Genomic DNA, 17,831 nt, shown 5'->3' on the forward strand with positions numbered 1-17,831 from the left:
ACATTTTTCTCTAATCAATTGTGAGATGTCCTTTTAACTGGTGTCTCAAGTAATAAATTCCCGCATTTAAAAGCCTCAGAGCCACCGCTAAACAAACCTGATTCCCACGAGAGGTTATTGTCCAATCTTAAGCCGATTTTTCAAGCAGCAGGCTCTGTATCATGTGAAGTAAAGGCCTTTGCATTTCATCATTCAGTCCAGTAGAAATGAGCCATCTTTGTTTCAGAGAATATCCAGAACACATGCACATTGTCCTCAGATCCTTAAATAACATTTGGCATTTTGATTATTGCATTGTTCTCAATGTGGTGAACTTAGCAGTGAATGAAACTGTTTTTTTTTATCCTTTTCAGACAATCAGTATGGACATAACTTTTGAGTTCTTCAGCTGTTAAGCCAACCAACAAAGATCTAAAGTGTCCTTCAGGTTTAGATCAAACAATCATTGCTCGATTATCGCTGAATGCCACACTGTGAAACATTGTCGTAAAACTTAAAAAAATAACTTAAATCAATCAACATACACTCTCAATGCCACTTGTGAGTGATCAAAATAAAGCATTTGGGAGAGGACCTCATTACTCATGTATGGCTACCTGTAGTCAAAGCAAAGCCACAACATCTCCATGGAGACGAGCCGGTGTTGTCGGGTCTGAGGAGACTGCTCATAGAAAATCCATGGCTGTGTCCGAATGTCCACACTATTTCATGTATAGTGCACTATGTCATGGTCACGCCATTTTGTAGAGGGGTCCAAATGTCCAGAGCGAGAAAAGTAGTGCCCTCAAAATTCCCCACTTTCTTTGCAGCGGTGGTCATCAGACAGGTCAACGTAGACCATGATGAGAAACGGAGAACAGCCAGCAGCGACAGGCCTTTGAACTAAACACAGCACAAATGAATGAAAACTCAAAGAAGTGACGACAAAGCAACAAAAGCGCAAAAGAAAGGTATAAAAAAGCAACAAAAAAGACCACGAATGGAGCTAACGTTAGCTGCCTACCTTTAGCTTGTGCTGTTAAATGATTGATAGCTTCCTATCTCAGGAAAAAAGGCTATAATCCAAGGCGTTTTCTTTATTCATGTAAAATTCAATGTTAAATTAAACATATCTGATTAATATTTATCCATAAATATTCCAATATGGTGGTCTTTTTCACCGAAATACATGATTACCGGAGTTTAACGATCCTATAGTTGATGTAGTTCACTCATTCTGCTGGCGTTCCGGACACGGGGATCTCTACTTTTAAGACGCCAACAAGCACAACATACGGCGACGAGGAAGTAGTGGGCTCCAAATCAGTGCACTATACTACTATATAGTGCGGGCCCATATAGTGAATAAGGGATTAGGGATTACGGTGGACATTCAGACACAAGCCATTTGTCATAGAAGCGCCTATTTTTAAATAAACTGATATGTTTTATTCTATTGCTTGAGTGAAATGTTACAGAGTGTGGCTTTAATGTTATGGCTTTCAGTCACCTGTCATTCATGAAGGCATCACTGACTCATATTTATCATTTATCAGGCATTACATTAAGTTAAATTCAGTTCCTCTACCCAGTTTGGAATTTACCATACATCGTGACGAGCTATGACATGTGGCTTGGATTCGTAAAGGGCACGCTCTGAATTAGACTTTACTCCGGTAGACGTACACGTTTTTTTTTTTACCAATTTGTAAGCCAAATCGAAATATCATACTTGCAAGTAAATCCCATGTTTTCACAATTCCCACCCAGTTCCAGATCAAAACGGATTCTCCATACTCCACCATATTGCTTATGGCGCGGCACCTCGGGGGAATAGGCAAACATGCATCTCGTCGTAATCAAATGTTTTACGATGCTCTCTTCAAACCGAGCCCCTGGATCTTTAAACCGGAGCGGCGCTGGTGGTTTCACTGTACCGCCGCACTTAGGAGATTCATCTTCCGCCGTCCGTCCCAGCACTCCCCGAAGGCTCACACGCATCAAAGGCAGTCGCATTTATTTGTTTCTGACTCTACGCCCGCTTGTGCTTTGACTCGCGATCTGGGAATCACCGCCTCCCCGTGGGACCTAACGCACTCTGCGATTCATCCCTGTAAATTAACCAATAACACATATGGCATAACACGCTTTTTTTTTTTGCTTTTCCATTGCGTTCCTAGATCTCCGCTACTGTGTTTTCTTTTACTGCCCAAATCTATTTTTTATGTGAAATGTGCCTAGTGCCGTTAGAGAGTGGAGCTGCTAACTGTATTAAACATGGGATTAACGCCCGGGGCTGTGGATCTGTGGTAATAGCAGACGGAAGTACTGATCAAAGACCTCTAAGTGTGCTGTGGGTGTTGGCGCGGCCTCTCTGCGCTCCTCTGCATTAGAAGACGGGCCTCGGAGGCTGCCGGGGCATGCTCGCTGCATAGGCTTTCCATAGTCTCTGCTTTGATTGGACAGGTGAGCGTTTGATCAGGCTTAATCAGGGCAGGCTAAGCTGTGCAGGAAGTGTGAGAGCAGCAGGCTGAAGGTATGATAGTAGAGCCGAGGACTGGGAGGATCAATTCCCTTCCTTATTAAGTGTTGGCAGAGTTTGCACTTCCAGCTGTAAAGGCAAAAGAAAAATGTCATTAAAATCATTTTCTGAATGGTGGATTTTTGAGAATGGGTTTCTTTGAGAGGTTAAGAATTTACCGAGAAATTGATCAAATGCCAGAAGCTACATCTACACTTAACTTAAGTGTTTTCATTCTTACATTCAATCACTCAGTTGGAAATGAGACGCCTCCACTTAAATTATGAAGATGCCTGACCCTCAACTAAATTAATTTGTCTTACTAGTTCAGTGGTAAATGCAACACTTGAAAGAAATATTTACTCTTTGGCGCCTTTTGACACAGACAATACACCCTTTCTTCCCTTGCATTTAATGATTTGATCATTAGGAAAAACACATTTCTATACAATTGTAGTAATTGGTCTCACGGGGCTTGTTTTAGATGTTACAGCATATGGATATTTGTGAAATATATTTCCGTTATTTCTGTAGTACACAGGTTTCGGGTGAGAATTGTGGTTAAATGATCTAAATTTAACCTTTTTCTAAAACTAGGAACAAAACCCCTCCTGTGCTTTTCCTTCCTTTTACCCTCATTTATCTTTGCCCATTACCCGAAATGGTGTAGTTAATGAGCACGGTGTGCCTTATATATCCATGACAATGCATAAGCTCAGCGCCTCAGTAGTATATTTAGCTGCAGTCATTAGGGAACCTGGGTTAGCCCGCCATAGACATAGCAAGGTGGTTCCACTTTTATAACAGAATAGCCCCCCCTCTAAAAGTTAAATTCCTTTGTTAAGGTACAACAAGCTGGAAAAGTGTTCATTCTTGTCAACAGATGGTTATTTTTAATGACTGGTTTGGCATAATTGGTGCGATATATTGGTATGCCGTATTTTACCTATAGAATGTGCTGTAGAGGAGGATAGGTTTTTAATTGGTTGGTTGTTGAGAAATGTATCTTAAATACTGTTGGATCTTGATTTAACACCAAAATCGAGTCACACTAGCATTACCGTTTCTTAAGAGGCTTGAAATAACCTCTAAAGTTGCCAGGTTGTCTTTGTGGACGCGCTGTTCTCTGCTGGGGAAGGGTCTGGAGCTGTGTGGGCTGCTGAGAAACACCGGTGTACAGAAGCAGAAAACCTGCAATGAGTGTGAAATAAAGAGGCAGAATGATGAAGCTGGTAAGAGGCCGTGAAAGTAGGCTCTCTGCCAATTTAGTGGAACGATGGGATGGGGCCCGCGCCCGGTGCTGGCTAATAAGTGTGAGCGAGTGAAGCCAAGAGGGCCGCAGCCAGTCCATCCACACAACACCTATTATCAACCTCAGCATCAGACATCCTCGTGCTCCCATTTACAGCCTATTGTTTAAGCTGTAGGGAGGGTCTTCACTGCCCGAGTGTTGACACCTCTTCCCGCTGTCCGTCACCGCTGACAGTCTCTAATAGTTTCATAGAGGTCAAACTCTATCCACGCGTCTGGGAAGGGGGGGGGGGAATAAAGACAGGACAAAGCCAGTTTTGTGCTGACATCGTGCTGTAAGAATACGGCTTGTGCTGGCGCTATTTTGTGGCCTATAATTGTCCGTAAGGTCTGTAAAATGGGATAGACGAGCAAGAGGACCGCGAGTTCAAATCGCCCACGGGGGAGGATTGCAAAGGAGAAGAGGAGAAAAACAAGGGGATGCTTGCTTTTTGATAGCTATGGGACACATTCCAACTGCAGTTTATGGCCACTGCAAAAATGTTCTTTCAGAGGCAGAGAGAAAAGAGCGAGGGGTGTGGGAAAAGAGAAAGAAAGAGAGATGGGATGGAGAGCTGCTAGTAGTGGTAGGTGGTATCTACGGCCTGGTCCAACCCTGACCCCACAGGATATAATGGTGCGGTGGAAAATGTCCTGTCAGTTGATGGAGGAGGCGCCCGTAGCAGCAGGAAGGAGACTGGCGACAGGGGCCGTGTGTGTGTTAACCTCTTTCCTTGTCACTTTTTCTCTCCCCCCATTCGACCATTCTTACCCCCCACCCTGCAGACTTTACTCCCCTCTCTACCCCGACACTCCTCTGTGACAAATGACTCCTGGCGGTTGATTTGTTGGTTGTCAAAAGTGCTCCTTACGCTGGCATGAAGGTAGGGTGAGCGGAGGGCACATCTATCTATCTCGTTTTTTTTTTTTTTTTTCTTCTTTCCCTTTCTCCTGGCGTCGCATGTTCTCGCCCCGAGCTCAGCGTTGGGATGTCACACGCAGGAAAATTGATATTCTTTCTCATAAGATCCTATTAGATGTTGTCCATGTTTAATCAGCTGAAGCATTAAGGTGTCTGAGTCCTCCCTCGACGAGGCGGTTTTGGAAATGTTACGGTTTGAGGAGCTTCTATTGTTACTGGAGGAAGACTGACAGCGCTAACGGCACATCATTTAAGGACACTTAATATGCACACTTTCTCATTACTTTGGGAGATGTGGAAATGCTTTTGCTGCTAAATAATAAATCAATCAGTCGCTATGAGTGAAATATTCTATACATGCCTAATGTTGTTTAGCTGTGTTGTTTTATATTCCTATATCTTTCTGCTGTTTCACTTCTCAATTACGTATTTTTTTTCTCTAGCAGTGTATTTAAATTTACTCTGTCTCTCCATATCTTGTAAAAGCAGACATTTGTGCTAAAAGACTGTTCATCTAATTACAGTGTGAGTCATGTCGATTGTGAACTAGCAAGCTGGTTGTTGTTGTTCTCATTACTTTGACAGTATTGCTCCATGAAAAATGTGAAACGTGCTTAGTAGGGAGTGAGTTTGGACCACAACTGGACCTTTCACTGTTTGTAAAGAAAGGCGTCAGGTATAGGGCCTTTAACCCCTTAACCCCCACCTTAATCAAGCACACTTTCTCTAATTTGGTTTTACCCAAATCTAATAGCTTCTTGAAAAATAGCGCCAAAAACAAGACGTAAATGAGGATGATAATGCAAAAACGCTACAAAAACATGAAAAAGAAGAACACAAAAATGTACATAAATGCAACACCAAAAAAAGCATTCAAAAAGTTCCAAAAAAGCCAACAAAAAATGGAGGTATAAAACAACAAATAATTTACTAAAACGCAACTAAAATCTGGAACAAAAGCACCAATCAATGAATCAATCAATCTTTATTTATAGAGCGCTTGTACAGGTGCATCGCAAAGTGCTTGACATTTAAAAAGACATTACAAAACATTATCGCCCGTCTAACCCTCCCAATATATACAGTTATCACAATACACACACACACCTACACCCCCTACCCTTTACTCTACACTCACACACAGAATCAAAGTCAAGTACATAATCTGGGTGCAGATGCCCAAGGTGAGGAAACACCATCAGAAGAGCTCCGTCCTCCCAGGGAGCAGTAGACCAGCTGCAGCCGCCCGGGGGCCGACACAAGGGTCCACAAAGGAGGCGCGGAAGAGACACCACACCTCCACCTGGGCACCCACAGGACAGCACCCACACAGCCACAGCCAGTCACCGCCCCCGAGGCAATGGGCTCCTTCAGAGGAAACACTGGAGATTCTAAAAATATAAGATATAAAAAAACATAAAAAATATGACAAGAGTGACGACAAAGCGGCAACAACGCAAGGAAAAATCCATTTGTAGGTCTTAGCTTTCAAATGAGGCATCACACTGGCCTATAGGCTGTAAACTCCAGCCGAGAAGCTTTTTGATTTGGGTGAACAGGAGAAAATGCGCTTAGTAAAGGCGGGAGGTAAAAGGTAAGCAATGCAAAAAGTGTGATGGAAGATATGGCAGACAGTTCTTCACAGTCTCAGAGCAAATCATTTCACCTGCATTTGTTTGTCATTTGACTTATCAAGGTTGGTCACGAATCAGGGTTATTGTTTTTATAGCATTGCGAGAACAGAGATGAACAGGTGCAGATTTCTTCCAACAGCCAGACCAGAAGTAGAGCGAATCGGCATTGTACACAAATGTAAAGAGAGTACACCGCACCACGTCGTATCCCACAGTACACGTTGTGGCTACATAAGCGCTCTGTTGTGTAACAAACAGGACCTGTTTAAGTGTAAGTTGTTTTCGCCGTCGTAGAGGAAGTCAGGTGGTGGGTTGTTTATATTGACTGGTGTTTAAGCTTTATCTGTGGTGAATTCAGTACATCGTCGGCTGCTTTTTGTAAAGAAACCCATCTTCTCCCAGCCCCACTTGTTTTTTGGTTTTTTTTATTCTCTAAATGTGTTCCTATTGTGCTATTTTCTCCTTTTGCAAAAGTGATACAAGATCAGTTTTCCTTTCAGCTCCCGACCACACAAGATGCTCGATTGCTTTCTGCATCCCCCGTCAGAAAAGCGTGTTCAAAAATCTGCAACCATCTTGTCTCTGTGTCTTTGTGTTAAAAGGGGGGTTAAGCTTTTATCCCATAAATACGGCATAAAAAAATCCACAGTCAATGACACATTCATTCTGCGGCCTGCATTAACATAAAAACGAGGGCTTGTTATACAGTGAGATTTCAATAAAAAGAACACAAAATGCATTTAATGAAATTCAGATGCTGGGCCCTGGCTCGGTGAATCTCATTACAAAGCTTTGTGCTGTTTTTCCATCTTCTCTCTGCAGAAGAGGTCTTGGAGTGCCCTTAATAATGTGGCAGATTTCATCATATTCCTGATTTAAAGAGGACAATGTCTGTCTTGTGCACTTGTTCTTTTCAGGGCCCAAGCCAATCTACAAAGATGAACTTGCTTAGTTTCTGAATCTGCTGCTGATAATAATGATAATCCATCTTTTTCTTTTGGAAGTTTTGTTAAAGCTAACTGTCTCTCTCTCTCTCTCCCCCCCCCCCCTCCCCTCTTCTTCTCTGCATAGGATTTGGTTTCATAACTTTTGAGAGCGAAGACATCGTAGAGAAAGTCTGTGAAATTCATTTTCATGAAATCAATAACAAAATGGTAAGTCCACTCATATTTTTTTTCAATTTCAGGTGGATGTTGAGGGATTAATTTTTGATTTGGGCTTTTCCCCTCAGTCTTAATAGCAGAGTTGAGTGTGCGGTTGGCGTCAGGTGGTTGGGTGTGCGGGTCCGGGGGATGGGGAAGGCAGCGGTGTGTACTGCCCACAAAGCGTGAAATTGTGTGGCTGAGTTATGCCTGTCAGGATGGAGGAGCGGGAGACTAGAGCCTGTCCTCTTCAGCCCCCCTAACCCGCGCATACACCCACTCGCACAGGTGGAAGTGTCCGAGGAGGCAACAGGGGAGGCTGCCACTGAGTTCATTAGTCAGGGATTAACACCCTCTGCAGTGTTGTCCCAGTGATGCTTGTTTTTATACACACCCATTATTCAGCCGTGTTATTGCTTCTACTGTTTCACTTTTGATCAGAGCCGGAAACAGCTTCACTGTCTTTAAGTCGATTTAAATACGAATAAATCATAACTTCATGAATTAATTAGTAAAAAGTAAGTAGGGTATTTTCTCTTTAGCTGTACTGTAGTTGTTCTTCAACCCCTCATGAAGCCCACTTTTGATTATGACATTGTGCCCCACATTTGAATAATGTAAATAATGGCTCCTGTTCAAAAGCATTTGGTCTTTTCCAGAGAAAGATGTCTTTCTTGGATAGTTATGATTAATTTTTTTGTTGTTCTATAAGCAAATTAGTACTTTTCCATTTAAATGAGCATTTGGGCACATACACACATTTATCAGAGATTCCTTCTGTGATAATTGACACAGAGTGACCTCGCTGTAGTGGCGGTGGCTTCAGGTCCTCCTTCACCTGTTTGAGCCTCTGGAGAGATGCTGCATCATTTGAGCAGTTCTGTGGAGGGACTACAGGGAATACTTGTCTCAGTGCCTCCATCTCACTGAGCCGGTGTGTGTGTCCGCAGCCTCTCTGCCAGGCGCTCTCCTCCTGCCTGCCTGCCTGAGTGACTCGCTGGCTGACTGACAGGATCAGTGTAGTAGAACCATGTTCACCAGGGGAGCACCCCGGGTCACGTATGACCCCAGTATATGTCCCCGGCGCTGCATTACGCTCAGTGCTCAGGACGGCTCCCTGCAGTGCCGCGACGTGACAGAAATAACTGTACGCACGCCCAGTGAGCTCTGTCACAATCAAATGTCGCCGATCCTCTGACATGTGCAACAGCAAGAGCAGAAAAACCAAATATCACACACCAGCACACAGAGCTGTTTATGAACGCACAAGAGCTGTCAGTGCTTCCCCGCACATCGGCCTCTAAACTAATTACATGCTCAAGATCTACTTACTGGATCACATTGTACAACGACTGTTAATTCTTGCATCTAATCTTCCTTGCAACCAAAATGAGTGATGATCTTAAAAAGGACATGGCTGGAGTACAAATTAGATAACAATAGCAATAGCACTGATAAAAACAATTATTATTACATGGCTCCATAACATTACGTTACTTTCACTTTTAATTTGTGTTTGAAAGATTTTGTTCTTTTCCTTCAAAGGGGACTGGTTAATAGGACCAATTAGATAACCATTTCATAATACCCGTTAGAACCACTTATTTGCAGTAGTTAATGATGATTAACGCTCCAGGCTATGAGTCCTTTTATAATTTTCTGCAGCAGTCTAACACTTCAGACAATTTTCAGTTCAAAACCTGACATTACAACGGGCAGAGCTGAACGCACTGATGAGCGATTGTGGCTGCAGAATGTGGTGTGGTCAGATGACAGTGTTTAGTGACAAAGACAGACGGGTGTTTCATAATGTTTCAGTCTAAATCACAATACAATATTCCTGTCATATTTGATTTTGTTGCATTCCACGTTCTTACTAACCATGTTATTTAGAAAATTATTTTACTTTATTTTAAAACAGTCGAAAGAAATAACACATGAAAGTGGTTTTGCACAACTTAACCTTTTAGAGGATTTTATCGTCATTCACTCCACACATGGAGCGCTAACTGCTGCGCCACTGTGCCACATTTCTTACATTATCCATTTCTTAAAAAGCAAGATGCTTTGAATAGTTTGTTTTCTGTTCCCTCTAGTGTGCAGCAGTTTCCTCCAAGTTGTTCGGTATCATTGAAATTGGTCTGACAATGAAAAGTCTGTCCTTTTGGAGTGTGCTGCTGTCACTAACTCACATGTCAGCGAATGTGACAAGTGTTTCCTAAGCGCACCTCTCTAGTTCAGTTATTGTGTTAGCAAAATAATACATCAAATCCCAGTGTGCAATCAGAGACAGGAAGTTGAATGACAAGCAAAGGTCTAGGAGTGTTAAAAGTGTGGACAAGTGCTTGTTTTCTCCAAAGAATTTGCCGCTGTTTGTGCAAGATTATCAGTCTGGATGCAAGTATGTCCTTTAGATCTTCTCTAGCATTGAAGAAAGAAGCAATAATGTAAAGAAAGTTAAGAGTAATTTTCAAAGACACTTCAGCTACTACCACCACCTCCTCACAAAGTACCAGCAGAAAGAAGTAGTTATATCCACCAGACCACCAATCTAAAAATCTGCCTTGTTCTTTATGAAGTACCATACAGAAATAGACCTCATCCATCCTGCCCTGCCAGTGTTATCTAAGATGGTTGCTGAATTATTGATGCAGACAGAAATTCCACCCCTCTCGGGAGGCTGCCGGACGCACACAGATTGACCCACCTTGTCTAGTCCTCTTCCAGGACAGTGAAGGGGGCTCCGAGTGGCCAAAATGTGGCTGACTTGGACCTGGGAGTCACTAGGTTGGTCACCTCGTGTTTAAACGGGAGTGTCCTCATGGGCCTCTGTAACTACAGTATGTGCACTGCTTCATGTATAATTAAACTATAGGGCGATGCTTAGCAAGAATCAGTGCTACCAGCCGCACTGACTTGTGGGCTATGCTTCACCTCCATGTCAGCTTGCTTTTGTAAAGGCAGGGAGTGTGAAGACGTGGAGATACATTTGCTTCGTGCAGTGACTTCTAACCTTGAGGTCCAAATCTTCACAGTGATTAACTGCCCTTCAGCTTCTGATAAAAGAGCTCCAAACTAGGTTAACTTCTTACTGAGTGTGTTTTCTTCAGTGCAGCTTTACCCAAATCTAAAAGCTTCTTGACTGGAGCTTACAGCCTATAGGCTAATGTAACGCCTCATTTGAAAGCTAAGGCCTACAAAACTGATCTAACCTGATCTTTTTCCATGCGTTGTTGCTGTGTTGTTGTCACTTTTTTCCCTTTCTTTTTCATAAAATTTTTGCCACTATTTTGTTGAGTTTTGTCACCTTTTTGTTGCACCTATATCACGTTTTTATCACATTTTAGTCACTTTTTTTTTTGCTCTTTTGAGACTGAGTCACTTTTATACTATTTTGCTTTCTTCTCGTTTTTGTCGCTATTTTGATGCTTTTTTTCAAGACGATTTTAAATTTGGGTAAAGTCAAACATGAGACAATGTGCTTGGTTCAGGTGGGGGTTAAGAGGTTAATGGCATTATAAGAAAGGATGGCTTTTTCATGTCTTTTATATTGAGAATTGTTAATATTTGAAATGTATGAAATACTTTTATTTGACAAACAATAATGTAAGGTTGAAAACTGTGCTGGGGTCGTTGGTGAAATTTGGGTCACTGAGAGAAAACGGTTCGGAGCCATCGTTTTCACGCTCCAAATAGATACTGAAGCAAGTGATATTTTACTTGTTTGTGCCTTTTTGACGAGTAGGAAAAAAACACACACATTTGAACCAGCTGTAGAGTTCAAATCATGGGGTAGTTTTATATTTCCGTAATCCAAACTTTGCAAATTAAGAAAGTAAGTTTGGTATTTGTTTTCTTTTCTTTTTTTTCTTTTTTTTTTTTTCCAATTGGCTGCCCTCCAGTGAAGTTTGTAAATCACTGAAGATTGTCATCCTCCTCGCTCACTCCCCACTCTGTCCTTATGCATGCGTATCTAATTCATAATAATACCTATCAAGTATTGGCTGTGATGAGCAGCTAGTGTGCCATTAAAGAGAACTCACCGTGTTTTACTCAGGCGCTTCAAGGTAATGTGCTTTAATATGCCGTCTTTAATATTCAGCAGTGGAGAAGGATCACAACATGAATGGAGCAGCTCTTGTAGTTGTCAGTTTCTCTCTATATGACTTCTGACGCTTTTAACCAATTACTGCGTCTCTGTCTTGTCTAATGCAGCAAGACCTTTGTCCATATGGGTGTTACGTTTTATATATAGATGGATGTTTACTGCCTGTGTCGATTCAAGCTGAAGTTGTTTGGGGAAAATAAAGCGCTGTGAGATTCACTACTGTATAGGAAACACCTTGTTTGTGTTGTACACTGAGTTGCTATAAATGTAGACGCATACGGTAATGAGAAAAGGTAGAAAAGCAAAACGTTTCATCTGTACTATTTTGTGCGGGTTTGTGTGTGTTCTAATGAAAAAGCCACTACTTTTGTGCAGATGAGTGTCAGTGAGTGTATTTGCATCAACGCAAGATTCAGTCTGACATTCTTTACTTGGGTTCCTTTATTATTGGAAAATTATATTCACAACTGTTTTAGTCATGATTGAAATTGCAAAGAAGTGTCGAGTCGTCATCTGTACTGGTCGTATAAAGCAGTGAACGTTTCACCTTTCACCATAAAGGCTTTGTCCAACACGGAAATTACAAGCACTAACAGGCAGACTCTTTTATACGGCTTCAGTGGGAACCTTTACTTTGTCATTGGCACCGGCAGAGTTAGTCTTAATAATCTCTTTTCTTGATGACATTATTTTAACCTCTTAAAGGGATATTTCAGGATTTTTGACAGATATCCAGAGTGTTGTTGATTTGTGGAGATACATTTTTGTTTAAATTAATGCAGTCCTTATATTCGAAGAGTTTAGTGGCGCTAGGCTAGTGCTACGCTAGCGCATGTCTATGGTAGTAGTAGCCTGCATTAAAAACAGTCTGACCCAAGCACAGTGCACCTGAGGCAAACGACTTATAACGCTAGAGTAAATAAATGTCTGTGTCGATAAAGTCATTTTTAAAATATAACTAACCTTGCATCACATGTTGAGGGACTATTTTCTTGCATATTACTCCGCCGCTGCGTAGCGTACAACCACAAAGCTGATGCTGCTCAAATATAAGTTCTTTAAAATGCAAAGTGTTTATAATTATTCTATCTACACAGACATTTATATGGGTCGTCTGGTGTTATAAGTAATTTGCCTCAGGTGCACTGTGCTTGGGTCAGCCTGTTTTTAAAGCAGGCTACTAGTTACCATAGACATGCACTAGCCTAGCACTAGCCTAGCACCACTTTACTCTGGATAACTAGGAAATGAGGCCCTATGTCAAAAATCCTGAAATGTCACTTTGACCCCCGACGTAACCAAGCGCATTTCCTCGAGTTCGGCTTGACGCAAATCTAAAAGCTTCTCGACTGGATCTTACAGCCTATAGGCCAGAGTAATGCCTCATTTGAAAGCTAAGACCTACAAAACTGATTGAAACTTTTTTGTTGCGTTGTCACCGCTTATATGTCACATTTATGATGTGTTTTCGTCTCTTTTTTGTCAAGTTTTCATAGTTTTTTTTTTTTTTTTTCGTCTTGTTTTCATCACTTATGAATCATGATTTGTCGCTTGTTTATTGTGTTTTTGTGGCTCTTTTGTTGCTTTTTTCAATACTAAACTAAGTGTTTCTTGAATGAGACACATCAGACACAATCAGGCATTATCTACACTTTTTTTTGCAATCAATGTGATTTATTGAATATTTAAAACATTATATTACTTTCAACTTGACCGCATTAAAGCTGTTCTCAACCGTTTATTTCAGTATAATTCAATAAAGTATTGAATTATACGTAGGCAGCAGCAGTGCCAGTGTTTATTGTGAGACTGGCAGGGATTTCACTGGTCACCTGCCTGGGAGAAGGATGACCCGCTCGGTCCCACATGCAGCGCCGCTTTACAGGTCTGTGCACTGTAAGTAATTGGATATTTACCCTCCATTGAAGATGCAGAGCTTGAGGGATGAAGGGGGCTGGAAATTACCTGGCTCTCTGCACTCCAGGACGTCCCATGAAAGCTCGGTTATGTTCAGATCCTCAGACGGTTCCAGGGATTGAAGGCTCCGTTTGACACCGACTTGATGATCATGACATTTTCCTGAATAGGCCAGAGTGCATATTATGATTTTAGGGGTATAACAAGGCCGTAGACCCTACTCGACAGGGGGTGCCACCTCTTCAAATGACCTCATACGTCTGTTCTCCCATACCACCCAATGTCGTTCATATCTGGGCATCATCATCATCATGTGAAATTGCTGGCCGTTAAAGGCTGTTTGGTTTATGGTAATATCCACACGGGGGGGGCCACAACATGATTTTATTACCTTAACGTGGATGCAGTCTCATTTATGCATTCTTTTTTTTATATATGGTCAATAAAGCCCATCAAGAACCCCTTTGAGGATGGCATGTTTGCCCTACACTATACACTAAAACATCAATATGTTAAAGGGAAACTAAAATGTGGCAATGTTGCTGAATCAATTCAATTTATGCTAGAATTACATTTTTTATATTTGCTAAACAAAAGGTGCACCAATGGTAACTATGTCTACCTTAACAGAAATTGTAATTGATTTAGAATAGTGAAGTTTGATAGAAAAAAGTCATACAATTTGTGAATAGTGTAGACATAGTTTAGACAAAATAGTTGCTTAGCTAAATCTGGTACAAACCATCTCCTCTTGTAAAGTAAACTAATGGTTCTGTACATTGTCCCTGTTTCAATAAACAACAAACTAAACTAAACATAGGCACTTTTTTCACATGCTCTTTGGAGAGGTGGATAAGAAAATTTAGGTAAATAGAGATAATCAAATCTTGAGAAAGATCCAATGTCATATCAAAAGTGTCATCTCATCATCGAGTCTAAGCCTCTGTATTTGGCACAAACACCAGATGGCAAACCTCTCATCAGTGATTAACCTGGGTCAGGGGCCGGTATATAATTAGAAATCGGCCCTGGTGGACTGCCCAGTCAGGGTGACGAGGTCTAAGGATCCCACCTCCGGAGCTGCAGTCATTTAAAGTCCCTGCAGCTTTGATCGTGCTCTTTCCCTCAAAGTCCTCTTCACACAGGGAGGTTAGACTCCCCACAGACTGTAAGGAGGTCACTAGCCTTATAATTTGTCTCAAAATCTTATCTCATATAGAGCGATTGACTGCACTTCACTTCGGATATAAAGCTGTTCGAGTAAAAAAAGAACAATATTGAGTTGCTAAAAATCAATGTTTTTTTTTTTTCTCTCAGTGAGTTGAGCCCCAACAACGCACATAAAATAATATTTTCCCAACTCCTGTTTTGGAATGGAATGGAAGTTTTTTTGTAGCACTTTTCACATGACACAAATCACACAATGCGCTGCACACAGTGGCTGTTTCCCAATTGCCAGGATCCTCGGCGTCTCGACCACTTCGGACGTAATTCACGTCATCACAGCGCCGCCAAGTGGTGTTTCAGTTCACCTGGACCACTCGCCCCCTCGCAGCTCGACTCCTCCGTTAGGCTCATTTACGAAGGGTACACATTTCTTACAAATCCTTGCAGAAATGTTATTATTTTCTTCAGGCCAAAATGTTCAAACAGTAAGACATCCAACCAAAACCAGTTTATAAACAGCTTCCTGGCCTCTGTTATTCATAAAACAGATGTTTTTGTAAGCATAGATTGAGATTTATTATATGATCTGACACGTGACCTGACGCAGCCGCTCGCTCCGGAGGCCGCTCCAATAGAGCTCAAATGCGGCGGTGAGAGGACACTCCGCTCCACTTTGGAGGAGCCACCACCGAGGACGTCAACGAAGTGGACAAACTTCTCGCAATTGAGAAACAGCCAGTGTAGAGGATTTGTTCTTCCTTCACGCCACACACGGTGGTGGAAAGCTACGTATGTAGCCACAGTTTCCCCTGGGGTAGACTGAAAGAAGCAACTGCACAAATCTGAGCAACAGACCCTCCAACCACCACCATTCATTCACACACACAGACATCATTAATCCTGTCCTATTGTACATGTTTTTAGTGGCACAGAGGGGGAACATGAAACTCCACACAGGTTTCATGAGCAGGAGTGCTAACAGCTGTGCCACCATGCCGCCCACTTACTCAGACTATTTTATAGTTGGGCTGAGCGACATTGATTGATTCATTTTCAACACATTTCAATAAATTGTCTATAACTTATTATATTTGTTACGTTTCTATTAAAATTGTCATTGTCATCCAAGTCTTTAAGATCTGATTGCAAGATGTGTCCACGTTGTACAGGAACAGAAAATCTACAGTTGAACCTGATTACGTCTCCAAACTTGCCATATTGAACTTTTGGCTGATAGTCCTTTATGCTGATCAATATCAATACTTGTGAATATTGCTTCACCTTTCAGAGACCATTATGAGAAAGTAAATGATTTGACCTTCTCGACAAAGAAGACGTTGAACTTTATGCCACAATAGACCCTGGAATTACAGAATTGCAGTTTGGCGGTTACACCTCAGAATTCTTCGCTGAGCTTCAAACTATCGGCTCTTTGGGATGTTGTAATGTCCAGAATGAGCATGTGCAGATTAAGGCATCAGTTATTTATTTTGGTCGACGAAATAAACTAATTGTTTAGATGGGACATTTTAGTGTCTGTCCAAATTACTGTTTACATTGCGAGATGGGGCCGATATTATTTTAGCTCTGAAACACGTGCTTGTAGAACGTTACGGTACATTCTTGATCTTGAACAGCAGCTGAACAGATCCATAGTCATTGGAAAGACATTTGCTGAAAATGACTCACAGGTCCTCCTCATTGTCTCTGTGGCCTTGAGGATCAAGCGTGAGCGCCGAGCGGGGTGATTACATTTGTGACTGGAGCCAAGGTGCCCCTGTGTCTGATTAACAGGACAGGGGTTCAGCTGGGGTTATTAGCTCTTCTCAGTGGCCCAGGTGTTGCTTTCTGCTCCTGTCAAGCTAACTGACACTGAGGTTTTCACGTGACGTCTTCTTCTGGATGTGTGTTGGTGTGTGCTCCGTCCCTGCCCAATCAGTCCTTTGGTGAGCGGGAGGGATTCTCCGAAGAGGCCCCGGATACTTAGAGCTCTCACTGGGGGCTGGTCTGGCTACCGCTCTGATTTACAGCGTTCTCTGAGCCGGGTGGTGTTGACGCTGTGCCAGCTTGGCCCGACCGCGCTGTTGTTGGCTTATGGCTGTTTGATGCCAAATCTCTTGTTAATAATCGGAGCTCATATCAGCCGGACTCCAAGATCCAATCTCCCTTGATGATGCTTTGAGGACTGTTTCAGCATAATTAAAATGTATCTGGTGCTACCGGATCATTGTTGAGAGCCAGGCCAGAACTCTGTGATAAAACGATTTTTTCCCCCAAAAGATTAAAGTCTTTGAAATATATTATTGAACATATCAGCATTTATTCTGTCTCAGCAAACAGGTTGAGGGTAAAAATCCGATGGAGATTGACATTTCATCCATGAGTAGATTGCTTCTTTCCGTTGTTAAAACACATGAGCTGGTGAGCCCCTTGTGAATTAATAAGTTGTCAGCCCTGGGGCGGCCTGTCCAATGTTAAGGAGTGTGAGACTTACTGTAGTACTGTTCCCAATAACTGTTAACGTAGGAATGAATGTGTTAAAGATCAAGACTTAATACCTCAACATCAGCAGAACAACTTTATTTAACACCAAATGAAAGTGGTTCATTATTTCTACCCAAGCTGCAATTTCCATGTAATGATAGCTTTACGCGGTATTGTTAAAAATTACATTCAGAAGTCCTTTGGGGGGGATTGCTAGTACCACAAGATGTCTGCACACTCACATTTCTTCACCTCTGGTTTACTTGTGAGCTCCCTAAATAACCAACTTGTTAAACTGGTAACAACAGTTTTTTTTCCCTCTCCAAGTGGCCCCACCATGGCTGACATTGCGTATTGAGAGCTCTGACATTTCCAAACTATTCAGTCTATGTGTTTTGACTGTTGAGCTGGGAGTGGGAGCCTGAGTAAATGAATCACACCGTTTCCTTTCTTCACTCTGCCAGTCTGTTGATTGAGTCCATTCACTAGTGGAGCTAATAGTAGCGCTACATCTCCTCCTCCTCCTCCTCTTTCATGCGCTCACGCACAGACTGGGCTCATCCCTGAAGGACAGTCATTCCCGGTCCATCCCGCTCACACCTCCCTGCTCCACCTACAAGGTTAATATGTTCGGGAGATGTATTGAAAAGGTCATAACTGGGGAACG

At 42.1% G+C, this 17,831-nt stretch overlaps 1 protein-coding gene across 7 annotated transcripts in view; it reads left to right on the forward strand.

The window, feature by feature from the left end:
- Window positions 1–17,831, forward strand: part of LOC306970262 (RNA-binding protein Musashi homolog 2) — a 269,968-nt gene that overhangs the window by 192,941 nt on the left and 59,196 nt on the right. For all 7 annotated transcript variants that reach the window (XM_079566171.1, XM_079566169.1, XM_079566170.1 and 4 more), the window contains exon 8: window positions 7,418–7,500. In XM_079566171.1, coding sequence (XP_079422297.1) covers window positions 7,418–7,500 — 83 coding nt within the window. The remainder of the gene's footprint in view (window positions 1–7,417; window positions 7,501–17,831) is intronic.

Source organism: Gobius niger (assembly GCF_951799975.1).
Source record: "Gobius niger genome assembly, chromosome: 11".
Classification (NCBI taxonomy): domain Eukaryota; kingdom Metazoa; phylum Chordata; class Actinopteri; order Gobiiformes; family Gobiidae; genus Gobius; species Gobius niger.